Source organism: Staurois parvus, unplaced genomic scaffold (genome assembly GCF_062004578.1).
Source record: "Staurois parvus isolate SC_StPar_1 unplaced genomic scaffold, SC_StPar_1.0 ptg000422l, whole genome shotgun sequence".
Taxonomy (NCBI): Eukaryota; Metazoa; Chordata; class Amphibia; order Anura; family Ranidae; genus Staurois; species Staurois parvus.
In genome coordinates, this window is record NW_028318218.1 from 11,572,810 (window position 1) to 11,600,043 (window position 27,234).

The 27,234-nt window shown below is 41.1% G+C and overlaps 1 protein-coding gene across 1 annotated transcript in view; it reads right to left on the reverse strand.

Moving 5' to 3' along the window:
• CERS5 (ceramide synthase 5) overlaps positions 1–27,234 on the reverse strand; it is a 110,490-nt gene that overhangs the window by 56,701 nt on the left and 26,555 nt on the right. Inside the window, exons 3-4 of the mRNA XM_089687251.1 lie at positions 18,033–18,163; positions 14,211–14,268 (exon numbers count right to left, since the gene is read on the reverse strand). Coding sequence (XP_089543377.1) covers positions 14,211–14,268; positions 18,033–18,163 — 189 coding nt within the window. The remainder of the gene's footprint in view (positions 1–14,210; positions 14,269–18,032; positions 18,164–27,234) is intronic.

Genomic DNA, 27,234 nt, shown 5'->3' on the forward strand with positions numbered 1-27,234 from the left:
GCATTCACTGAAAATGATTGCTCCCCGACTGTCAAGCAGATCTAAAGACTTCAATAGTTTCTGAGTCACTGAACATGTATGAGAATCAATAGATTTGACTTTATGTGCTGCATGTTTGGCTCCAGGCCAGTGGCTCTTGATTATATGGCCAACTAGCATTTTTCAGTATTCAGCTGCCATAAGAGGCTACACCAGGGATAGGCAACCTTTTTTTTTTTAGCATAGTGTGTTGATGAAGGTTTGTAAAAAATAGACAGGGCCAGATAAATAAAAAAAAGGTCTACTTGACAAGATAAAATCAAGAAAACTAATATTTAGCAATTAAATTGAGGTGCCATAAACTAAACTTTGAAAAAATAATCCCCAAAATTGGACAAGGTCTACAATAATAACCCCCAAAGACTGTTGTCAGTGACTGCAATAACATATCTTCCATCATTGAAGGGAGGGTTATAACCCATCAAATTTTCCGATTGTAGGGATTTCCTTTCACTTCCTGACCCATAGCCAAACAGGAAGAGGAAATCCCTGAACATTAAGGGAATTCCTTGGGGACCCATTGGAAGATTTCCCCTCTATTACTTTTCTGGGGACAACCAAAAATTTTGGATTTTTTTTATTTCACTTTCAATGATACAGGTAAATAGGACAAACAGAAAGGTTGAATCTCCCTAAAAGGGGCACAGACAGCAATAAAAACTGAATGGTGTACTCTGTACACTGCTGGTCACTAAAAGGGAATAAAAATGTTCTGGTGTGGGTGGCCAGTGGGAGGAAAAAAAAAAAACACGTGTTTTTTCTGCTGACCAATGAAGCCAAGCAAAGTTAAAACTGTCCATAATCATTGCTCAGTAGGAGAAAAATGCCTGATGATGCTGGTCAAAAGAAATGCTATGATGTCAGGGTAGGTAAAAATGGCTCTGATATCAGGGAGCAAACCACAGAGTGACAGGATCACTATATAACACACAGACCAGAGGTTGGTTGTTTGTAATGCACAGTGCAAAGGTCAGAGTATGTAATGCAGAGTGCAGGGGTCAGAAATATGTAACACACAGTGCAAGGGTTCGTAGTTATTAAAGCGCAGTGCAGAGGTGAGGAGTAATTGAAGAGTGCAGTTGTAAGGAGTCAGTAATGCAGAGCTCAGAGGGCAGTAGTATTCAATGCAGACTTCAGTGGCCAAAAGAAATGCAGAATGCAGGGGTCAACAAAAAGTAATTGCAGAGTACAATGATCAGTAGTATGTAACACAGAGTACAGGCCTCAGAAGTAATGTACAGTGCAGGGGTCAGTCAAATGTAACAGAAAATGTGGGGTTCGGTAACTTGTAAAGCAGAGTGCAGTAGTGAGGAATAAGTAATTCAGGGCGCAGTTAATGGAGTTCAGGGGTCGAGAGTAAATAATGAAGAGTTCAGGGGTCGAGAGTAAATAATGAAGAGTTCAGGGGTTGAGAGTAAATAATGAAGAGTTCAGGGGTCGAGAGTAAATAATGAAGAGTTCAGGGGTCGAGAGTAAATAATGAAGAGTTCAGGGGTCGAGAGTAAATAATGAAGAGTGCAGACATTGTCCACTTCTTTGTATGGCCCAAAAGACCTGTGTGTATTTGAAACAACCCCGCTAACCAGTTTCCCCCTGTATACAGCATGCTGGCTCTGCATTGGCTAGGTTCTGTTACTGCCTCACAAGCTCTCTTTGTATAATTATTAGTGACTCTGCACAAACCCCAGGCTATTATGTCCCCCCAGTGACAGCACAATCAAAACTGATTTGTTTTTACACCCTCCATATACAAAGTGGTGCAAGGAAGCAGCAGCGAGACATAGCTACCTGTTCTGACATGCTAGTCTCTGTTGATCCACCTCCCACCCAGGCACTTGTATGAGATGTCAGATAAAAGTGCTCGGGATGGACACAAGAGGTGGATTGGCAGGCATTCGCTGTGCATCTCTGTCGTATGCCAGCAGAATGGGGATTACGTGCCTTCTCTGGCACGAGTGTCGGCAGTTGCCGAACCCTGAGCTACACTCAATCCTGTATACACAATGGCGAATTTTCAATATCAAATTGAAAGCCAAAAAAGTAAATCCATGTTTCCACTGCAAAAATAAATAAAACCCACAAATGACCCTGTCTTGCAGAAAGCCAACTAAACAAATCTAAATAAAAATGTTAAAATACTGCGGACATCCATCTTCTCTCCAGAAGCCCCTGTGCAAAGCTACGGTGATAATTGTTCGACATGCATTTCTTTTGAATTATTTGTTGTTATTCTGTCTCTCAGTGTTACAATACACCTACCATTTGATTTTTAGACTGATCATTTCTTTGTGAGTGGGCAAACATTCAAAATCAGCAGAGGATCAAATACTTATTTCCTTATTTTATCACTGTGAACTCAGCCTTATAGGCTTGTTATTTCCTTAGCAACAAAAACATTACCATTGTGACTAGCCAAGACAAGCTTGGAGAATGACTATATCAGGTATGTGTAGTGAACATCTGAAAATCAAAAGCTCTCTACTAAATGGACACATCTCTGAATGAGGAACCTGCGTCACTCACAGCTTTTCACCTAGACTCAGGCAACCTTATGCCTCACACAGTGAAAGACAAGTCTGTTGTGAATGATAAAGTAATTATAGCAGGAACAATGCAGCTGCTCTACAGCCTTCGCCATACCACGGAGCTACATGGGTGCAAAGCAGCCTCCATATTAGTGGTGATGTCCATTATCACCAGGGCAACGTCACATGTGTGGAAACACTAATACTGCTTCTAAAAAGCAAACGCATGCTAGAGATGCAGGATTTTACCAACTGCTTTATCACATTAAATTGTGTGCATTATTTAGCTGAGCACAGGAGTTTCAGTTAAAGTCAGATTTAGGTGGAATCATACAAAAAGCCTTAAAATCTTGAGAACAATTCTGTTTTATAAGCATTTAAGCTGGAAGAGTGACTTAAAGTGAATCTTGCATGAGCAAAAATATGGGGCTGTCACTGCTAACCTTCATCCAATATTTGCCCACTCTTCCTTGCAAAAACACTCCAAATCTGTCAGATAGCGAGTGCATCTCCTGTGCACAGCCCTCTTCAGATCACCCCACGGATTTTCGGTCAGATTCAGATCTGGGCTCTGGCTGGGCCATCCAAAACTTTTCTTCTGGTGAAGCCATTCCTTTGTTGATTTGGATGTATGCTTTGGGTTGTTATGTTGTTGTCATGTTCAGCTTTCTAGAAGAAGCCTGAAGGTTTCCTGGCAATATTGACTGATATTTGGAACTGTTCAGAATTCCCTCTACCTTGACTAAGGCCCCAGTTCCATCTAAAGAAAAACAGCCCCAAAGCACGATGCTGCCACCACCATGCTTCACTGTAGGTATGGTGTTCTTTTGGTGACGTGCAGTGTTGTTTTTGCGCCAAACATATCTTTTGGAATTATGGACAAAAAGTTCAACCTTAGTTTCATCAGACCATAACACATTTTCCCACATGCTTTTGGGAGACTTCAGCTGTGTTTTTGCAAAATTTAGCTGCACTTGGATGTTTTTCTTCGTAAGAAAAGGCTTCCGTCTTGCCACTCTACCCCATAGCCAAGACATATGAAGAATACAGGAGATTGTTGTCACATGTACCACACAGCCAGTACTTAACAGATATTCCTGCAGCTCCTTTAATGTTGCTGTAGGCCTCTTGCCAGCCTCCCAGATCAGTTCTTGGTAATGTCACTGGTGCGCCATATTTTCTCCACTTGATGATTGTCTTCACTGTGTTCCATGGTATATCTAATGCCTTGGAAATTCTTTTGTACCCTTCTCCTGACTGATACCTTTTAACAATGAGATCCCTCTGATGCTTTGGAAGCTCTCTGCGGACCATGGCTTTTGCTGTAGGATGTGACTAAGAAAATGTCAGGAAAGACCTACTAGAACAGCTGAACTTTATTTGAGGTTAATCAGAGGCACTTTAAATGATGGCAGGTGTGTACTGACTTCTATTTAACATGATTTTGAATGTGTTTGCTTAATTCTGAACACAGCCACATCTCCAGTTATAAGAGGGTGTGCACACTTATGCAACCACATTATTTTAGTTTTTTATGTTTACTCACCCCCCTAAAATATTTCAGTTTGTTTTTCAGTTGAATTGCACAGTTTCAAGGTCACATTAAAGGTGGAAAAAGTTCTGAAATGATTTATCTTTGTCTCATTTTTTTACATCACAGAAACAGGTCATTTTAACAGGGGTGTGTAGACTTTTTATATCCACTGTACCTCAGGCACAGCCAGTCTGGGTGCTATGGAAATTTGACGAATGTAGTTTTTTTAAGTAAAAGTACATTTGTCCTTTAACATTACATACCTTCCAATAACACATTGCCCATTCCCCAAATCCTTTAAGGCACATCTACATTTACCAAGTCCACACCCACATGGCTAAATCAGAGTACTAAAGCGAAGGGTGTGATTTAAAATGAAGGTGCAATCACACCCAGCTATCAGAGGATCCATACTTGCACTGTCTGCATGAATAGACTACGGATAACACTCAGAAATGTATGTATGTGTAAACATTACACAACCCACCATGACAGAACAGGAGTTGTCTGACATTGTTTACATTGTGTACATACAACATCAGCTGGCTGTGCAGCCATGACTCAGCCACCAAACGTGGATACTAAAGCTGGCCATACACATATTAATTCAGATCATTCAGCCTATGGACTACTGTACTTTGTATGCAGCCTCCAGAGCCATTACCTTCAGTTAGGGATATATGATTGGCTTGGGTGGAAGCTGTTTGCATCCAGGGGTGATCATCTGTCCTACAGGTAATCGGTCCATGTGTGATTACACAGCAACACAGACGACAGCTACGGCCACTGTCAACCTGTTATTGTTTTTTGCAGGCTGACCGGCTGAAGCTACTGCCTCTGTGAATCTGGGGTTGAGGAATGGAGGTGGGGGTCATGTCAAAACAAGCAGAACGCTTATCACACTGTGCTCTCACGCCTAGTGTGGTCAGTTTTTAATGGGAAAGCAGAGACACTGCCAGTAACACCAGGGATTTCACACAAAGGAAGCAACACAAAGAACAGGATACTTTTTCATACAAGTACATGGTACAGTAGGCACAGATCAGGAATATAAAATGTTGGGATTACATATTCTTTAAATGTTAGGGAAAAAAAAGTCAAACTGAGGATCCAAACTGGCTAATTACACTTTACAAGAGTCTAAAGGAAATTCTAGTAATTGTTTTCTAAATATAAAAATATGTGGCATATCAGCCTAATGTAAAGAATCTTATCTATGTGTGCTCAACAGCAAGTCCAAGTAACAACTACTAATGCAAGCCAGCAAACCCTGCATATGTGGCAAAAGAAGAAAATGCACTCAGCTTGCCTAAAAAGTGATTGTAAAATGTTTTTTATTTTGTTTTTATTAAAATAAAAAAAAGTGTCAAACTTACCTGCTCTGTACTATAGTTTTGCACAGAGCAGCCCTAATCCTCCTCTTCTTGGGTTCCCCACCGGTGGTCCTGACTTCTCCCGCTTCTGAATAGCCCCACAGCAAGAGGCTTGCTATGGGGGAACTCGTGCATGCTCACTCGCAAACTGTCTGTGTGTGTCCACTCCTCACTGGCTGTGACTGACAGTAGCAGGAGCCAATAGCTCCAGCTGCCATCTCTGAGCCAATAAGGAAGGAGAGAGCTGCTTCTCTCATGCACATTTCTAGATTGAGATCTGGCTCAGGTAAGTATAAGGGGGGGCCGGAGAGGAGCTGCATTTAGGTTTTTTACCTCCAAGCAGAGAATGCATCAAGGTAAAAAAAAAAAAAAACTTCTACCTTTAGAACCAATTTAATTTGTAATCCCCTGCTGTCAGACCTCCCAAGAGTGTACCTTCTGAAGTGTTCTGTAGATTTCTCTGTGTCCTGGATCCCCAATCACTTTAAAACAAACTGGTGACTAGGAGAAATGTCTCAGTACTAGGTTCTGAAGTGTTAACTCAATGAAAGGTTCATTAAAAAAAAAAATGAAGAAAATTAACCACCACCATAAAGAAGAAATATGGAAAACTAATGAATATTATCTTTCACATGTCTAGGTTCTTGCAGACAGTTTGTTAAAGCAACGGTCTCTAAAACAAGACAAACTAAAGAGCTACCTGCCAGAAGACATTAGGTACTTTCCTCTCCTACTGTTCAAGGTGTTCCAGCAATAAAGAGACTTCCTGCTGATTTCCTAGTTCCCTGCTGATCTCTGTGGATGCTTTTGCCAACCTTCAGGTCACTAGAGGACAAAGCAGTGGCAGATTGGACCACGGACAGGTGACCAGGGATCAGACACTACTACTGCAGTGATCAGTGGCAAAGGCAGCTCGAGAGACGAGTAACAACTTAAAACTACATTTAGTGTCCTGAATGTTGGCAAAAATGTTCAGAAAACCAGACACAAGAGGATAAATGTAAGCCTCTCTTTACATACGATTAAAAACCACCTACTAAACCTCTACCTATTCCCATAATGATGACAATAGCTTAGGAGTGGTTGTAAAGACTCAAGTTTTTTTTGCACCTTCATGCAATCTATGCATGAAGGTAAAAAACCTGTGTGCAGCAAACCCCTACTCCCCCCCAATCTAGCAATTTGCATGAGAGCTTGGCTCTCCAGGCACTCTTCTTCCTCATCAGCTGACAGCAGTAGGAGCCACTGGTTCCCGCTTCTGTCAATCACAGTCAGTGAGCCAATGAGGAGAAAGTGGGGGGCAGGGCCGAGGCATGCTAGTGTGTGAATGTGCACACAGAGCAGCGGTTTGGGAGCAAGCCTGCTTGGGTTCTCTCATAGCACGCTGCTTGCTATTGGGGCACACAGGAGGAGGGAGGGACCAGGAGTGACGGCAGGGGACCCAAGAAGAGGAGGATAGGTCTGCTCTGTGCAAAACCATTACACAGAGCAGGTAAGTATGCTTGTTTGTTTTTTTAAATCAGAGTTTAATGTCACTTTAAGTGAGCACAAGTAATACAGAGCCTCAGATCCTACAAAGAATAACGTCTCAAAAAAATAAATAAAAAAAAGGTGTCTTCTCAATCACTCTCAACTGTCGATATAAATTGTGCAATAGGTAGCTTGAGAGCTGCTGAACTGGGCATGGACTACATAGCCACAGTTTGTGAGTAACCAGCCTATGGTTCTGTTTACTGAAAATGTTTTGTTGCAGGCCAAATCTGGAGTTTATGGCCAATCTATAAACACACTGGCATTGCTGATCCCAGTAATTCTGCATGCCATGATTCCACTACTTGTGGAACCGGAGTTAATATTTAATGATGTTAAAAGAGTGTTAGAATGAAACACAGCTATATTAGCTTCCTGCCTGGAAGCATCTGCACTTTGAACTTGGCAAGAGATAATGCTGAGAAAAAAATACTGTGCATCTCTTCCAGTTGGGCTGGTTATTCTGCCAGACAAAGGATTACACATTGCTTGGCTTATTTTAATCAAACTCTGTAAAAGTTGCCAAAATTCCATACACTGTCAAAATAGAATCTTCATTTTTGAATACACTGTGGAAAAATCACTCGCTAATCAGTTTTCCAAAGGATAGCAAGAGCTCTGTTCCACTTCAAACAGTGCTGTGTCTAGGAATTATTTTTCCCCAAGTTAAAAGTAGAACCATTTTCATTTTGGATAGAGGGTTATAAGCCCTGTGAGATTTTTTTTTCACCATCTAGGTCCCATTGCAGAGGTTTACCTTCATTTGCAGTACCAGAGCCAAACAAAAGTGAGAGAAAATCCCTGCACATTAAGTTTCTTGGGGACCCCCAGGTCAACAACACTAGTGTTCCCCTCTATTACTGTAATGGGGACGACCCAAAATTTGGAATTTTCTCTTACTTTCAATGATAATGGTAAACAGGACAAATAGAGAGGGTGAATCTCCTTAGGGGCATAGACAGTAATAAAAATGGACAGGTATTCTAATCCACCTCCACTATCTAAAACACACACAAAAAAAAAAAAGTTTTGCCTTTAGTTATACTTTAATTGGCCAGTTCCCCCAATAGTGATTTTTTTAGTTGATTGGATCACCCACTCACTTCTTTATTTCCATTGGTGAAAGAGTGGGGACATTCTCAGGTCAGCCCATCTGCCACGCCTATTACAAGATATTATAAGGCAAGCAATAGATTGAGCAATTTTCTTTCCTTTCACTCATGGTGGAAGGAAAGAAAATTGTATAATCTCCCATCAACACAGTCCCTTCTGCAGTGCTACTGTGTTGTGGCAGAACACAATGATCACAGCTGGCAGCGATCGCATGAAGGGAAATCAGATGGGGTGGTTGTACTGAAGTTGATAAATGGATCGATTTCAGTACAACCAGCCTGCACATAGACTAATCGAATTTTGGCCAGTACCTGCTGAACCAGCAGTGATTCAATCCATCTACAGTTGCAAGAAAAAGTATGTGAACCCCTTGGGATTACGTGGAGTTTTGCATGAATTGGGCATAAAATGTGCTCTGAACGTCATCTAAGTCACAACAATAGAAGAACACAGTCTGCTGAACATAATACTACACAAACATTAGATGTTGCCATGGTTTAATTGCACATAACATGTAAACATTCACAGTGCAGGGAGGAAAAAGTATGTGAGGCCCTAGCTTAATGACTTCTCCCAGAGCTAATTGGAGCCAGGAGTGAGCCAACCTTGACTCCAATCAGTGTGATGATATTGGATGTGTTGCTGACAGCTTTCCTGCCCTTAAAAAACACACACCTGTTTTGGGTTTACTGGTTTCAAGAAGCACTGTCTGATGTGAACCATGCCTCGCAGAAAAGAGCTCTCAGAAGATCTACGATCAAGAATTGTTGACTTGCATGAAGCTGGAAAGGGTTACAAAAGTATCTCCAAAAGCCTTGATGTTCATGTGTCCACGGTAAGACAGACTGTCTACAAATGGAGAAAGTTTAGCACTGTTGCTACTCTCCCTAGGCTTGGTCGTCCTGTAAAAATTACTGCAAGAGCACAGCGCAGAATGCTGCATGAGGTAAAGAAGAATCCCAGAGTGTCAGCTAAAGACCTACAGAAATCTCTGGCACATGCTAACATTTTTGTTGACACAACTACAATAAGGAAAACATTAAACAAGAATGGAGTACATGGGAGGACACCACGGAGGAATCCATTGCTGTCCAAAAAGAATATTGCAGCACGTTTGAAGTTTGCAAAAGAGCACCTGGATGTTCCACAGCACTACTGGCAAAATATACTGTGTACAGATGAAACCAAGATTGAGTTGTTTGGGAAGAACACACAACACTATGTGTGGAGAAAAAAAGGCACAGCACACCAACATCAAAACCTCATCCCCACTGTAAAACATAAAGGAGGGAGCATCATGGTTTGGGGCTGCTTTGCTGCCTCAGGGCCCGGACGGATTGTTGTCATTGATGGGAAAATGAATTCCAGAGTTTATCAAGACATTTTGCAGGAAAACGTACGACCATCTGTTCGCCAACTGAAGCTCCGCAGAGGATGGGTGATGCAACAGGACAATGACCCAAAGCATACAAGTAATTCAACAAAACAATGGCTGCAACAGCACAGAATACGCCTTCTGGAGTGGCCCAGTCAGAGTCCTGACCTCAACCCAATTGAAATGCTGTGGCATGACCTTAAGAGAGCAATTCACACCAGACATCCCAAGAATATTGCTACACTGAAACAGTTTTGTGAAGAGGAGTGGTCCAAAATTACTCCAGATCGTTGTGCAGGTCTGATCTGCAACTACAGGAAACGTTTGGTTGAGGTTATTGCTGCCAAAGGAGGGTCAACCAGTTATTAAGTCCAAAGGTTCACATACTTTTTCCTCCCTGCACTGTGAATGTTTACATGTTATGTGCAATTAAACCATGGCAACATCTAATGTTTGTGTAGTATTATGTTCAACAGACGGTGTTCTTCTATTGTTGTGACTTAGATGACGTTCAGAGCACATTTTATGCCCAATTCATGCAAAACTCCACGTAATCCCAAGGGGTTCACATACTTTCTTGCAACTGTATGGCTGGCCTAAGTTTCTCTGGTGGGTGTTCCCTTTATTTTACAGAAAATGTCAAAAGCGAAGGAAGACTCCACAGCAGGAAGGAGATTGATTTAATGCACCAGCATTACCCATAAAATACCAGTGTTTGGTTGCTTGACTGCTAAGGCACCCATAGTGATGAATTAGAAGCTGCACCTTTAAGCAGATACTTGTGTTGAGAGCATACATTCATGCACATATTTTAGGCACCCCCCCAGTGCATAAACTTGTACAGCAGCATCTTCAAATTCATGTCAATGGAAGGTCGTATGCCATAGATGAGGGTGCTGGGGGAATGATTATACAGGCTCTGAAGGTTGGACAGCACCTGTATGAAGAGTTCAATTTATCAATGTATTCATCCAAGATTCACCAATTCCTCCAGTAGACTCTTGTGTGCGAATGTTGGGTGAAAGCTGTTTAAATCTTGGTAAAAACATTTATACATAGACAGACCCCTTAGGTTCAAAAAGTAATGTATAACTAAAGGCAAAACTTTTTCCTTTTTGGATAGAGTGGAGAGGGATTAGAACACCTGTTTATTGCTGTCTGAGATTCACCCTCTCTATTCATCCTGTTTACCATTATCACTGAAAGTGAAAGTAAAAGAAAGTCCCAAATTTTGGGTTGTCCCCAAAACAAGAATAGTGGGGATATCTTCCAATGGGGACACTAGCTCTAGTGATCGGGGGACAAGGGATTCCTTCACTTTAGAGGGATCTCACGTCCTGTTTTGGCTATGGAACAGGAGTGAAGGGAGATCTCCCCAATGGGACACTAATGGCAAAAAAATAAAAAAAAACAAACCAACCAACAACAAACTTACAAGGCTTATAAGCCTCCCTTATACTACTCAAAAGGAAAAAAAAGAAAAGCTTTGCATTTACTTCTATTTTAATGTAATACAGGTTACCTATCTTAATGAGCAAATAAAGACTAACAGAAGGGTAGAACTATCCTAAAGTAATTGCATCTTCAGACTCGTGGTGACTAATCATGTGACTGCCTGTAGTCGGCGCCAAAAGGGCTGGCGGAGAGAGAAGTTCATTCATTCAGGACCAGCCAATCAGCATCCTTCTTCAAGTTTAATTGATACCATGTGAAAGCTCGCTTGTGTGGTGTGATTTTGTAGAGAGCCACATAAAACATGACCGAATTATTCATTTTTAAGTCTTCCCCTTACTCTGCTAATTATTTTCACTCACTACACTGTGCACGTCCTATAAACACATTCCTGTGGATGTGCGCAAGCTCCAGCAGCAGCTGAATGTCACAGTTTTCACTAATGTGACTCTGGTAGAACAGCTGCTTGCTGGTGAACTGAGTAACCAATGTCACCCTAGGAACGGAAGCGTCTATAGATCTGCTTTTATTTAGATCATACCAGCAAAGCATGACAAAAAAAAAAAAAGGCAATTAAATCGTTTTGATCATATAGAACACGCCCAACATGATGTGTGGTTCAAGTGTTTAGGTTGAAATACATTTTAAGCCAGCTGTCAGAATACTATAGCCAGCAGAGGAGATCTGTCCATCTACGATGTTTAGCATAGATGGGATACTGAGTGATCTCTCTCTTTTTACACTAGCAGTAAGGACTGTGCTCGGATCATTTTTCAGGAGTGCTTAACAGGCGGCGAAGAGGCACCTCATCACCACCTGTTTTAACCCCCTAAACCCCACATGCTTTGAATGGGGTTGCAGCACAGCTCCAGCTGAATGTGACACGGAGAATAATTCCTGTGGCAAAGTAAAGCATTGTGGCAGCACCACCTGCTGCTGCCTTTGCAGGTAAAGGAAGAGCGGATAGTGCTAAACTGCTCCCCTCCCCTAACCCCCCAGTCCCTCGTGTAAATGAGCCCTTAGCATGTGCGGCTAGCTTCAGACAGAGAGAACATTCTACAACAAGGGCAAGCAACCCGCAGATAGTGGCAATCAGAGGTAGATTGCATCCTGACAATCTCCAAGCTCCTGACCACATCTGCCACCTGTGAGACCAGCAATCTACAACATGTAAAGCAGAGCTCACACAGTACACTTGCAGGGCTGCCGCGGTGTGCCAAGTGTGCTCCTGCACTCAGCATTAGTCTAAAATGCATATACTCTTGCATGCACACATCTGTCAGGCGGAGTGATCTCTACCCGACAGACGAATTCAAGTCCTAGCCTCTGACTTGATGTCATACAGAGGCCTCAGAGAGGTAGAGAGTGGCACCTACGCTGTGAGGAAGTGTGCAATAACCTAACAAGGCACTGGCTAGCAGATCTTTACTTGTTGACAAGTGTAATGTGTTACAGTGAATGGTGTTTTGTGATGGGAGGATGAAAGGGTTAATTAAGAATATTAGTAAAGTGCAGCATTAAGCGGTTAATGTACTGCCACTGGTCACTGATATATTAATGACCAGTGGCAGTGGTAACCCCTTTGTGCTGCATTAGTAGCACCAGTGTCAGTGTTAATTAACCCCATTATGCTGAAGCATGAATGGAGTTGACAAACGCTGCCGCTGCCCACCAATATGGGGGTAGTTTGAAACACTACCACTGACCATCAGTGCAGAAAGACTGAAGTGGAATTCCAGCTTAAACCTAACTAGCCTTAAAAATGCCCCCTCCTGACACCTATACTAACCTATTTTCAGGCTGCTCCAATCCGGTCTCTTTCTCTCCCGTGTCAGCCAGTGGCATATGCAGGGGAGAGGGGAGAGCACCGACAATGGCTAGGACATGGGAACCTATAGATGACATCACAATTCCAGGCCTTACAAACTGTTGTCAAAAGCTCTATCCTCTTCCCCTACAACCACCGCTAACTGACACAGGGGTTCACATGACCTGACCAAGGCAGGCTAAAAATAGGTAAGTGACAATTATTTTTATTTTATAAATGTTTTCTTCATGCCATCCTTTTCTGGGAGCCAAGCTAGTTAATTTATTAAATAAAAAAAAAATATAAAAAAAAAAGAGCCTCTTTTTTTAATCTCTTCCATGTTGCTCAGGTAGATCTCCAGCTCTCAAAGGTTGCCTAGCCATGTTCTACAATATTATTCCAAAGGGTAACAGTGCTGACACTTCTACTACAAAGTGTAATTTAAAACTAATATTAAAGATATAATGTTAAGCTAGGATATAAAAAAAAAGATAAAGAAAGTCCACAGGATAGTGTCCGTGCTTAGTGACAGTTCCAATATATACACAATAGTGCTTTAAAAAAAAAAAAAAAAAAAAAAGTGCTCCAAAGTGTTTTTCTCCAAGAAAGACAGACCACATGAATTTCACACCAAACTCACCAGATGGTTTTGACTCGATGTGTTAGCAGTTGAGTCAAAAACAGCATATGTACCACAGATCCAAGGTATCACAGCCTCCATGTTTCCCATAAATCTTTCTCCAGCTTTTTGGATAAAGGCACAGTCTCCCCTATAGGTAGATCAGAGTATGTCAGAACAGGACTGAGGTTCTGTAGCAGCTGGCCTGTAACTTTCTCTAGATTTCAGTTATTGTAAAAGGTGGAACTGATTGAACAAAATCCACTGATAATGTTCTACCCAGTTCTGACATTTACCAAAGAGCACCCCCCCCCCCCTTTTTTTTTTTTTTTAAAAGCACTACTGTGTATACATTGGTATTACTGTCACTAAGCACGGACATTAGCTTGTGGAGGTAAGGCGGTAACTGTAGGCATTTGGAGATTAATAGTGCAGCATTTTAGGTGTATTTTCACAGTATACCAGCAGCAATCATAATTTTAATTTATTACATTTTTTTTTTTTTTAGGTACCATTCACAGTTGTGCAACTTGTCATGGGACTTTGGACATGACAAGTTGCAGCCCTTTATTTTCAATGGCACCTGTCCATATCAGTGCGACTTAAAGTCACAGCGAGTTTGAAAAAGTGCCTGCACTAAATTGGTGCAACTTTTGATGCGACTTAGATCCACAGAGTGTACAGTCAAGTCAAAGTCGCATCAAAGTCGTACTCCAAAGTCAAACGATTTCCCGTATGAGTGTGAATGGAGCCTAACTCACAGTGCAGGTATTTTTTATAGGATATCGACAGATAACACTGGTTAACGTTAGCTTTGAATACAAAAATCATAGGACTACTCACCGACCACAAAAACCATACTCCATAGGAAAAGATATAGGAGTAAAATATAAACCGCCACCTAGAAAGAATATAGAGTGAAAAGAGAAGAAATATGATTTGGAAAACTTCAGAGCCACTAATATCAAGAGAAAATCTAATAACACCCTTCCCAATAACATTGATTATCTACATTAAAACATATTGCAGCAAAAGGTAATGATTGCATCATATAATAATTTTGTTTGTTTCAGATACATATTGAGAGCATCCTACAATCATTTGCAATGGCTGTGAACCACACAAAGGGAAGCTGTACAAAAATTCCACTCCGACATGTTTTTCCCTGCTGTCCTTCAAGGTCACCTTTTATAATACTTCACACAATGCTCAATTGTCATGCAAGTATCAGACAATACAGCAAGTATCTAGGAGTACCTTTAAAGATGAAAAAATCAAAACACTTCAAAATCAAAACACTGTTTGTACAAATATTCATACAAAAATTCACAGTACATTCAATAACTTGACGAACGGCATTTGAAAGTACTTCAGAATTCTGATTTAGCAATTGATTGTGGAATGTAGGGATGCACCGATACAGGTTTTTTTTTTTGTGTGTTTTATCGGCCAGTAACAATACTTTCGGTCAAGTATTCACCGATATCAATACTTTGCTGTGCAATTTGCATCCATTAAGAAAAATCACACCTCAAAATATTAGCATGCGATTCCTGTCCAAATCACATGTGGTTTCCCCATTGCTCCTGTGTGAACCACGGCTTGTCATAGCCAGAGTTCACACAGAAGCAGTGCGGGAAACCTCTCTGCAGGCATCCCATGCAGAGTCTCAGTGGTAGGAGAGGAGAGAAAGCAGCAGAGATTTGAAATCGCCTCCATTTTCTTTCCTCTCCTTGCAGCGATGACAGTTCAGCGTCTCTCCGCCTGACGGAAGTGAGCAAAAGATCTCTAACCCAAACGGTCATTGCGGTCTCCTCTCCTACCAGAGACTCAGCATTGGATGCCTGCATGGAGGTTTCCCGCACCGCTCCTGTGTGAACTCGGGCTATGACAAGCCTGGGTTCACACAGGAGCAGTGTGGAAACTGCTCCTGGGTTCACACAGGAGCAGTGTGGAAACTGCATAAGATTTGGACCGGAATCGCATGCTAATCTTTCCGGTGCAATTTGCTTCTATTAACGCAAATCGCACCGCAAAGTATCAGTTAAGGTATCAGGAGTATTTTCACAAGTACTCATGAAAATACTCAGTATTGGCACCAATACGGATACCGGTGCACCCCTAGTGGAATGAATATAATGTTCTCAACAAAAACCACATTCACTCTTAGAAATGTATTGAAAAAAATGTTTCTATCCTGTTCAATCAAATTTTATCATTGAAATTAAAAATTTATATCGATTGGACCCCACTAATGATTAAAAAAAAACAAAAAAAACAAACAAAACAAAAAACGAGCAGCTGTTTTTTAAACTTTGGAACAAAAATCTACTGGTGTATGGCCAGTTCTAGTCACAACATTTGCTAGATGATCCCTTTATTTTCTGCTAAATCAAATTTACACATGTCCTGTGGCTCAAAGGACGTAGGCAAGCCGTAAATGAATTGACCATCACTCGATTCCCTCCAATACACTCATTGTTGATGGGGTAATCCACCCCAGCACCACTATTGTGTTTTGCCGGCAGAGTCCCCCCAGTCGACAGAACACAATTACTGTTAGTGGCTATAGTTGCTGGCAGTAATCGCGTGTAAAACAATACAACTGGCTGGTTGTACTCTAATTTGATCGATGGATTGACTTGAGTACAACCAGCTTACCCATAGATGGATCGAATTTTGGCTGGCCCCTGCTGAACTGGCTAAGATTTGATCCATCTATGGCCGGCTTAAATCAGATCTTTACCTGGATTAAATCAGCCACATAACCCTGGTGAGTCCTGTATGTCAGCAAATAAACAAACAAGTCGGTAACCCTGATGGCCACTAAGGCACAAGGTATAATTTACATGGCTCTGCCTTTTATCCCTAAAAAGGAATCAACAATTTCAGCCTCATCCAATGAAGATCGCAAATGCATTAACCCATAGTACCCAATCCCATTTCACAAGGTCAGATGAGTACAAGGTGAATTCTGATTGATGGCTCTGGTTCACTACATTTAAAGTGGAATTAAACTAAAAAAAAAAAAACAAAAAAAAAAACACAACACTGAAAGACAGGTAGGGTTGTAATGACAGAAGATACCCTGCAATAGATACTTCCCCCTGCAAGTGCAGCTCAAGAGTACATTTATGCCTACCGTGCACATGTGCAAGAGTGACATCATCACAGCCCTGCCATTCAAGCGGTCTAACAGAGCGAACCTGGGAGAAGATGGAACCGCCAGGGTCCAGCTGCAGAGCTGAGTGCAGCAATGGAGGCTTACATTTGACAGATAGGTCTGCCATAATGTGCTATCACCTGGTGCATACTAGCACATTGTGGCATAAACCTCCCGAGGGCCCACTAAAGAGAAAAATAATATATATATACACTGCGATACTTAATTCCACTTTAACATGTACGTAAACCTCAACAGCAAACTTCTCTTATTTGCTACCATCTGGCCTGTTAAATATACTAAGGAAAGTCTTTTTCTGTTACATCTGCTCAATAAGTGTAAAAAATAACAGTTGACCAGGTCTGAAATGCAAAGCTTTAAGGCTCATTCACACCGTGGTGCAGAGACGTCAGTTTTTCTGCACGTGTTCTGCAAGGGCACAACAAAATCAATTGTTTTCTATGCAGCACTAGTATCACATGCAGATATTTTTTGGCGCAGAAATCTGCAACGTGTATAATACTCATTGAAGCGTGCATGAAAACTGATGTCTCTGCAAGTGAAATCTGCATGTCAGTTTCCATCAGTTTTTCTGCACGTATAGTGTGAATGAGGCCTTGTTGCATCGTGTGCTCACTTCCTGTGTTATCTCAAGGAGGCCAAATAGCTCATCTAGCTTCTTTCTTGGGAGCAAGTCCTCATGCACACTGGACGTTTTTACAGCTGCTGTTTTTGGCGTTTAACATTACAGCCAGTAAACTCCCCAGCATGTTATCCTATGTGTCCATGCGCACACAGACTGTAATCAACGTTTTTTGAAAGGGGGCGATTTTTGGCTGGAAAAAAAACTCAGAACTAGTAGGTTTCTAGAGAAATTTTTTTTAGCTGTACAAACACTCTAATGCTGAAAAACGTGGTAATTTACAGCAAACCAGCTTTTTTGGACTTTTTTTGACCCCCCCGTCAAAACTGTTTTTGGGCCAAAAAAGTGCTAAAACCGCAAAACGTGGAAAAATGCCACTAAACGCTATTGTAAAAACTCTGAAAAACTCACGTTTTTAACATGACTTTACACAGCTAACATTACCAGTGCTAATAAAATGTCCCGTGTGCATGGAGTCTGAAGATCAATTAGTCTCTGTTGTTGAGAACAACTAAACAAGGTTAGAGTAGTTTAGTAAAAAAGACAACTGGTTAGGGCTGACACCACTCAGACCACATAAATACTCTGTTATCAGCCCACAAGTGGGCATTTCTGGCACAGCACCAGGTATTTTTCTATACTTTTAGGGTCTTTAGAGCAAAAGTACAAGGAAATGTGTATTGCTGGGAAGTACTGCATGTGTTTCTTTATTCTATTCATAATGTTTAAAAAATATGAAGTCTTTATTCAATAATGCCATTTTTTAAAATATGTGATGGAAATATCATGTGAATACCATGTGTTTTACCAGCAAACACTTCTAATTACAATAATAGACACAGAAGACGAATTCACTCACATGCTCTCTGAAAATTTTGTTACTAAGCTCGGCTTATCCTGATTTCGCCTTTGTCTGAACCACCTCTGGATCTTTCGTGCATCCCAGTCCAGCTGCTTTGAAAGTCCCTCCAGGTGCTTTCCATCGGGACACTGGATAACACAGGATCAAACAGATTTCAAATACAAAGTATTTTTTGTTACTTACATTCATGTGCAAAAAAAAAAAAAAACCACACCTAAAAATAATCAGAACTCTTATTACATTTTTATCCAACACATCGTTGAGTTCTACCAAGAAAAAAGGCTTTTTTTCAGCCTTCATTGTCCGCAACCAGAGCAGCCTTTACACCCTTTAAATAGAGGAACCCTGCAAACTATTTTCCAGTCTCAAAATCCCTACTAATAGTTACTATATCTACAGAAGTGTGAAGGTCAGTGGGAAGGATGCCTCTTACACTTGTGGTCATTTCTCAGAATCAACCCTCATAAATAGCTAAAAAGATCATTGGTGTCAGTAGGAACTTATCTGAGAGGCAGAAACTGCACCTTTCTCTACAAACCCCTAGCAACCTCCGGAGGAAACCTAGAGTTTCACAGAACCAAATTTGAGAAAGTCTGTACCAGAGATCCCCAAGTTAGCCCCAATACTCCAGCAATTGTCTGACCATAGGACAACATAAGGAGAAGGAGCCCAAAGATTAGCCACTTGCCATTTGGAACATTTTACCCCCTTCCCGACCAGGCCATTTTTTTTACTATACCACACTGCAGTCTTTAACAACTGCGCGGTCATGCAACACTGTACACAAATGAGATGTATATACTTTTTTTCACAAAAAAAACCTTTTTTTTGGTGGTATTTGATCACCACTGGGTTTTTTCTATTTTTGCACTATAAAATGAAAAAAGACCAACAGTTTTGAAAAAAAAAAAAAAAAAAAAAAATATATATATATATATATATATATATATATATATATATATATATATATATATATATATATATATATATATATATTTATTTATTTAGTTTTTACTTACTGCTATAAAACACATCCAATAAAAAAAATTACATCAAATTTCCTCACAAATTTTAGCCAAAATTTATTCTGCTACATATTTATGGTAAAAGAAACCCAGTAAGTATATTGATTGGCTTGCACGAAAGTTATAGTGTCTACAAAATATGGGATATATACTAGATTTTTTATTTATTTTACATTTTTTAATACTAGTAATGGCAGCAATCAGCAACTTATAGCAGGACTGTAAGAGTAAGGTGATCAATCTGACACTGTGGGACCAGTGACACTAATACAGTGACCAGTGCTAATAATATATACCAACACTGTACTAATGGCGCTGGTTGGGAGGGGTTTAACATTCCAGAGGTGCTCAAAGGGTTAAGTGTATGCGTAACAGTGCTTTGTGTGTACACAGTGTGGTGTTTTTACTAGGGGATGAGCTGCTTTTTATTCCCTGCTTTGCAAAGAAACAAAAACCGGCACATCCCCACAGACAGGGCAGAGCTCTCTATTGTTTACATACACAGAGCTCTGTCCTGTCAGCCTCTTTGCCATCACCGGTTTCTGGCAGTCAATCATTGGTCGGGACCCGCTGATCGGCTTGTGATATGTCTACGCAGGTGGGGCGACAGGCGTGCACGGGCCCTCTTCCTGAGAGAGCTGTACAGGAGTGCCATCTTGCAGCCGTACATCTAAGCGATGTAGTTGGCAAGCGGTTAACAGCTACATGTCAATAGTGAATATGGGAAAGCAATATGTCGGATAGTTTAGAAATCTTTGCTGAAACTGAAAAAAAATGATAATGGCACTAAATAAAGTACCACATAGCTGCGTTTTACCATATTCAATATTGTGTATGTTCAGCAGTGTTGAGAATTTGTTATGGCACAGCTGGGCTTGTTTATGATTCAACGACCCAAATCATTATCACATAGCTAAGGTGGTGACACCAGCTTTCCTTATTGTAGCTTTGCAGCTTCCAGTGTTAGAGCAACATCTTGTTATTGATCCTGTCCCTGGTGGCAACACACCAGCAACAGGATTGCTAAGTGAGCAAAGAGAACACTCATCTGCTTCTATGGAGACACTTACTCTCTAGTCTAAAGGTGGCAGAATCTCGCTCGTCAGAGAGGGACCAACACCTTAGGAGCAGGAAAGGGATTGTAGAAGGTTTACATTTTATATTCTTTAAAATACGAAACATGTCATCCTTACTTGCTCCGTGTAATGGTTTTCCACAGAGCAGCCCTAAACCTCCTCTTCTAGGGTCCTCCACCAGCGTTGTCTGCTGCTCCCCCCTGCCAAGTGCCCTATAGCAAGCCACTATGAGGGCAATCATGCATGCTTGCTCCCAAGCCAGCTCTGTGCAACTACCTCACTTCCTACTGGCAATGATTGACAGCAGCAGGAGCCAATGGCCAATAAGGAAAGAGAGCAAAGAGAGACGCTGCTTTCGTGCTCATCGCTGGATCAAGATCAGGCTCAGGTAAGTAAAAGGTGGGTCTGGAGTGGGGAGCAGCACACTGAAGGTTTTTTACCTTAATGCAGAGAATGTATTAAGGTAAAAACCTTCACGCTTTAGAACCATTTTTAGCTGGCCATGCATGGATCAAAATCTGGCCAGTGCAGCAGGGACCAGCCAAATTTCGATTCACATATGGGCACCCTGGTTGTACAGAAGTCGCTCTAACATGTCTTTTTTCAAAGCAGCTCTAAACCTCACCTCCAAACTTATTTCATTAATTAGACTCCAAGGGAGCAAACTACTGACTCCAATTAGCTTTCGTTGAAGTAATAATTCTAAGGGTTCACTTGCGTTTTCCTCAATCACTGTGAATGTTTAAATGGGCGTGTTCAATGAAGTCATGGGATATTAGAATTGTATGTGTGTTCATCAGCTTAAGCACATAGTGCTTTTCTATTGCGGCGATTTAAGCCCTGTACACATAAGTTGAACATTAGGTGGTATCAGCCAGGTACACAAACCAGCCGCCATTTAGCCAGTGTCCAGCTTCTCTCAAAGGGGCATGACCAAAAAAGGTCTGCCGATCAGCTTCCGATCACTGCTCTCTGCCAATGACTGACAGAGCTGACTGGTGTGTTCTGGCAAGGAAGAGAGGTGGGGGTGGTAAGTGTAGTGTAGAAGGATCTCCCTATTTCACCAGCAAAAGTATATGTCCAGCAGGTTCCAGGGAAAGTGAACCGAAAGCGTGTATAGCCTAATTGCAGGCATCAAAGGAGGTGAGCGCACATCTTCACTATTTGAAGGATTCACAAAAGTCACAAATTGAAGAACAACAAGCACCAAGTCACTATATACAAACAATTGTTTATTCAATGGGACTATTATTTTGATGATATTTGGATTCATACTAATCACTACTAATTATTTATGAGCATTTGGTTATTTTTATTTATGGGGATCATCTAAATGCGTTTTAGTTGAGGGTTATTAGTTGGTTTATTATTTTTATTATATTAAATGAGGGTATTATGAATATAAATGAAATTGAGGGTATTCGTAAGTACATCATGTCACTAATAGATGATTTATGAGCACTTGGTAAAATATTTTTTAGAGGAGTATGTCATGTGGAATTATTTTGATATTTATTTGGAGGAGATTGATTAGTTGAAACTATTTAAATATTTTTTGGTATTTATACACTTTTATTAGTTATTTGTATCATAATTTGAATTCATTTAACGGTAATAATTTAATTATTATTTATTGAGAAGTATTTAGGAGTGCAACATATATTTGTAGATATTTCCAACACAGTTGTAGTTATGTTTCATGTTTGCGATCCTCTAGTAATTATCACACCTGTGGCTCGTAAGTCACTCTGATTCATCTATACAAGTGTAGAGCAGTCCCTCTGTCAATCACTGTACTAACACCGCTTGTGCTAGTACAGCGATCGGTCAGGTTTTTTTTCGTTCAGCCTGCTGGGTTAAATAATAAAAAGAAACTGACAGTGTGTTCAGGGCATTAGATGCGGATCAGATCAGATTGCAAACAAAACCGTTCTCTCCCATCAGCTCCTGCACACTGCTTTGCATGGCTGTGCATTGCATAGCCATACAAAGCAGCGAGCTTACAGTGAAGCACAAAACACAGCCACAGTGTAAAACAGCATACAGTTAACCCCTTCCTGCCCAGTACCATTAGTACAGTGTCAGTGCTTTTTATTAGCATTGATCACTGTATTGGTGTCATTGGGGATGTCAGTGACACCAAGTCAGTTCCCCCCAGTGTCAGAATGCAGGCCGCAGTCTTGCTATAAGTCGCTGAACAGCCCCATTACCAGTATATATACCACCATTTGTAAACACTATAACTTTCACGTAAACCAATTAATTTACATGTATTGTGATTTTTTTTTAGCAAAGACGTAGCAAAATACATTTTGGACTAAATTTATGATGAAATTTGATTTTTTACTGGACGTTTAATAGCAAAAAGTCAAAAATATTGTTTCTCAAAATTTGCCTTTTTTTACAGTGCAAAAAATAAAAAAAAAATGCAAAGGCGATCAAATACCACCAAAAGAAAACTCCATTTGTGGGGAAAAAAGGATGTAAATATCATTTGGGTGCAGCGTTGCATGACCATGCAATTGTCAGTTAAAGTAACAGTGCCGTAATGCAAAAAATGGCCTGGTCAGGAAGGGGGGTAAATCCTCAGGAGGGCAAGTTGTTAAGGTGTAACTAAAGGCAAAATATTTTTTTTTTGGAGAGGGATCAGAACACTGGTCAGTTTTTTTTGTTTTGTTTGTGCCCTCATTGGGGAGATTCGTCCTACTTATCCTGTTTATTGTCATCACCAACAGTGAATATCTCAAATTTATATTATAGGGTTATATCTCCTCCCTATTCTACCTAAATTGAAAAAAAATTGCCTTTAGTTCTACTTTAACAGACCAACCTACAGCAAGAAGTAGTGCTTAAAGTGGAGCTACACTGCATCTGGGCACCATGAACCAAAAACATTGATTTTAACATGCAAAGTGAACTTGCCCATCCACCCATGTCTCCATCCTGATGCGGTCCGGAAATTTCTGTGCGAATTCCGCACCACATCAGAATCACACCCAGCTCATGCAAACCGCTGTGGGTCTGTATGTTAACACCCCGAAATTCATCCACAAAACGCGGTGCGATGTGCAGAATCGGATAGCATAGGTGTCAATACCCATGCGATCCGATTCTAGTGCGGACCCAAAAAAGGGTCCTGCACCTTTTTGGTGTGGATACGGTACGATTTAACATAATGTATGGCACAAGTCGCACCGCACACAATTTGCATGTGATTTGCACAGGAATGCGGTGCGGTTCCTGTGCGAATCACATGCGACGTACCGCACCGCATGAGTGTAACCCCAGCCTCAAGTGTTCAGTTTTCTTCCAATATTCTCTGAACTAAAATACCTTGCATATATGTTCAGCACACTAACTAAACAAAACTCATGACAGATGTGTCTAACGTGTCTATACCAATAACCTGACACTTGGGTGACAATTAATTCAGACCTTCATGTTATCAGATGTGAGGAGGGGGAGGGTTTCCTCAGTGTAAACAATACCCACTGACACAACTGGAAAGTCAGAAGTGATGTGATGCATCAACAGCAATAACTGAACAGCATACAAAATATGGATACCAGTACACATAAGATGACAGCTGATCTAACTCACCTGGGTGATCATTTCATGTCCATCAGACCATGTATGATTGCTTTCAAAAAGGAAAGCCTAAGGCTCATGTACACTGCAGCCGATAAACTCACGTTTAGGATCTGTTCAGCGTTTTTTTTTTTTTTTCAGCAGCCCCTGAACTCCCCCTAATGTTTTCCTATGTGTCCATGTACACATCTTTGTTTACAGGCAGTTGAGTTTACAGTCATTTTTTTGAACGCAGAAAATTTGCATTCAGGAGTAGATTTTATCAATGTTTCAACCGCCAAACGCTTGTAAACGCAGCTAACCGCGTTCATAAGCGTTTGCAATTTTTTTTTTTAATTCTTCTATTTCCAGATGCTATCCAGAGCCTTTTTTCATCATGAAAAATGCATGCAAAGCGTTTTCCCGGTACACCATACTTTGAGGTTTCGCATTAAAGAAAATATATTAGACACTGCTGCAATAATTTCTGCACAGAAATGAGCTGGAACACATCCAAACACTACAAAAAAACAAAAAAACAGCTAATCTCAACAAATACTGCTCTCTCCATTTCTCTCAAAATGTCTAAAATAGTAAATTTTTTTTACTATTTTTCAGTGCATTCTGGGAATTTTGGAAGGTCTCTTGAGGTTATCTTTAAAAAATGTTTCTAAACGCAAACGCTCATAAACGAGGTATGCAAACGCGGCTAAACAGACGGTTTTTAACCTATGTTTTCCAGCAGTCAGTTTCCATTGTTCAGAAGTGTCCCGTGTACATGGGGCCTAATCAGGTGGGTTTGAAAGCCAGTCCCAATTACAGCTATTCCCTACTGTGATAATCAGGATAGTGCATTGACGGTCATTATGTCCCTCCATCACAGACACCATCGGTAAAGCTGGCCATACATGGTCATATTTTGGGTCAAACATTTATAGAAATATAATTTATCAGAATAATTTCTTCCCATCTTTGATGTCAACTAATTTTGTTCAAATGCCCTTAAAATTTTGCCAAGACCAGTTATTTGAATGGAATTCCAAACATATTAAACAGGTTTCATTACAATAAGGACAGCTTCACACTGTCCAGCTGTGCTTTGGGCAAAGCACAGCTAACCCGCTAAAAAACCATAGATTAAATGTGCTTTCCCATAGACTTCTACAATGCCCCGTGGTTGTGGTGTACCATCACAAAGAGCACCAAGTCAGCAGGACAGAACCAAAGTCTATGGGAAAGCAGCACTAACCCAGACAAGAAAAGTGAGTAAGCTGCGCTTCAGCCAAAAGTACAGCAGGTCAGTGTGAAGCTACCCTAAGTTTAATTTATCCAGAACAAAACAGACATTCACAGAACGTTGTTCATTCAAGAAAATAAATACCCATCCTGCTCCAATGTTCTCGCCACAAAGGTTAAATGTTGATTTGAGCCCACTAAACATTTGCAAAATGATTCTGAAAATTAAATTCTACTGGTGTATGACCAGCCTGCAAGAATCTGCAGTTCAGGCTTTCGAGACTTGTGGGAGGGATATGGGGAGATGCATGGAGATCATACTTCTGGGAATTCAGCCAAACATTTGGGGCTCATTCACTTGAACATGGTGCGGGAAACCTGCGTTCCTGTGTGATTCAGGTGTGTACCGGCCATTAAGGTAGATGTAAATCCAAACTGAATATTTTTTTATTCTTAAATACTCTAAAATACTGTTCTAATATTTCATTATTCTTTGTTTCATATCAGCACTACTTTTCAGTATCTCATGCCACCTCTTTATCTCAACCGTTGCCACTGCCCATAGCAAACAATCAGCTTCTATCTTTCGGGGTCCCCCCCCCCCCCACAGCTTAGAAAATGAAAATTTATTAGCAGACTAACTATGCTACAGTTGAGACAAAGTTTTTCTCAGACACTTTATTAAAAGAGATGTATGTGTTTGTGTTATTTTCTTTAAATCAAACGTAAGCCTATTACACACTATAAGAAAATCAGAAGAGCGATCGTTTTGTTTTCCCACGATTCCATATCATGATGTAGTCCGAATGGTATTGGCTAATTAGTTAGTAAGAAAATCCTCGTCCGACAAAGGCAAACATAGCTACGTACTAGCATAGTAGAAGAGGAAGTGTAGGGTTGTTCTACGCTTCTGAACATGAGCATTTTTTTTCAGTGTAATGTGTACAGAATTTGTACGGAAATATTCAAACAAAAATAAGACGTTGTGTTCACATACGATAAAAATTTTCTAGCTTCCACCCTCGGGTTTTGTCGTCCAAAAAAAACGAAAATCGGCTGACGAAAGCACTACACTATCAGATAATCAGCCAATTCTTCGTCATACGGAAATGCTTGTATGATTTTCTTATGGCGTGTATGAACCTTTGCCTTGGTGGATGCAGCATCTGTCCCCCACCAGCTCTAAGGGTAAGAACTGAGCGATCAGACACCATTGATCAATCAGTTCTACCTGTCGCTCTGAGCACAGAGAGGTGACCATCAGTCTCCACTGTCTGCTCTGCCTGCCCCCCCCCCCTTCCCCAGTTCACTGGAGCGCTGGGCTGTGGAGATGGAGGGGGCAACTGGCTCTGGCTCACTGAGAGGCTGAGCCAGGTGCCGGTCCAGACATCTGGGTGGATCCCAACTTTAAAGTCAGGATCTTTCCCCAGCCTGGACCAGCTGGGCGCCATTAGCCCGCAGTGGACTTTAGCACGCTGTCAGCTGAAAACAGGAAATGAAGGAACTGCACTCCCGTGATCCACAGGTGAAGTACAGCCAAACGAGCTACAGTATTTGCAGCTGGTGACTTAATTTTTGGGGGGAGAGACTGGAGCTCCGCTTTAAAAACCTATCATGCACATATCACTGTAGCATCAGTAAGATGCCACTGCATCCTGGATGGATGTTGGGTATCCCAGGGTGTCACTTCTCAGGGGGATGCATATCCCGCCAAAGCAGTCTGGGAGCCATAAAAGTAACGCAGGGCTTCCCTGCCTGCGGCACCGCCCAGCTCCTTTCTCAAAGCCTCTTCTTCCTCCTCTGGGTTGCTAGGGGTTCCTTGAGCAACTGGCAATTTCTGCCTATCAGTTAATGTATGCACAAAACAACCCTTTCAGTTTAAAATAGAAATTGAAAAAGTAAACTATTTGTATATAGATATGAAAAAAGAAAAAAAAAAACATTATAAACACCTTTCCCCCCCTTTTTTTTTTTATAATGATCACATAACCTCTGTTCTCAGCTGCATAAGAGTTGGGGAAGAGAAACAGCAGCACAATGAACTCCCCAGTTAATGGCTGTAATGAACTCCCCAGTTAATGGCTGTGCAAGGTGGGGGTGTCGGAAGACATCTGATCATTAGAGAGACCGCAGTCAGAGTTCCAGCACAGCTAGAAAACTGACCACGCTGGAAAGCAGAGGGACTGGCAGGAACACCAGGGATTGCACAGCAGAGGGACTGGCAGGAACACCAGGGATTTCACAGCAGAGGGACTGGCAGGAACACCAGGGATTTCACAGCAGAGGGACTGGCAG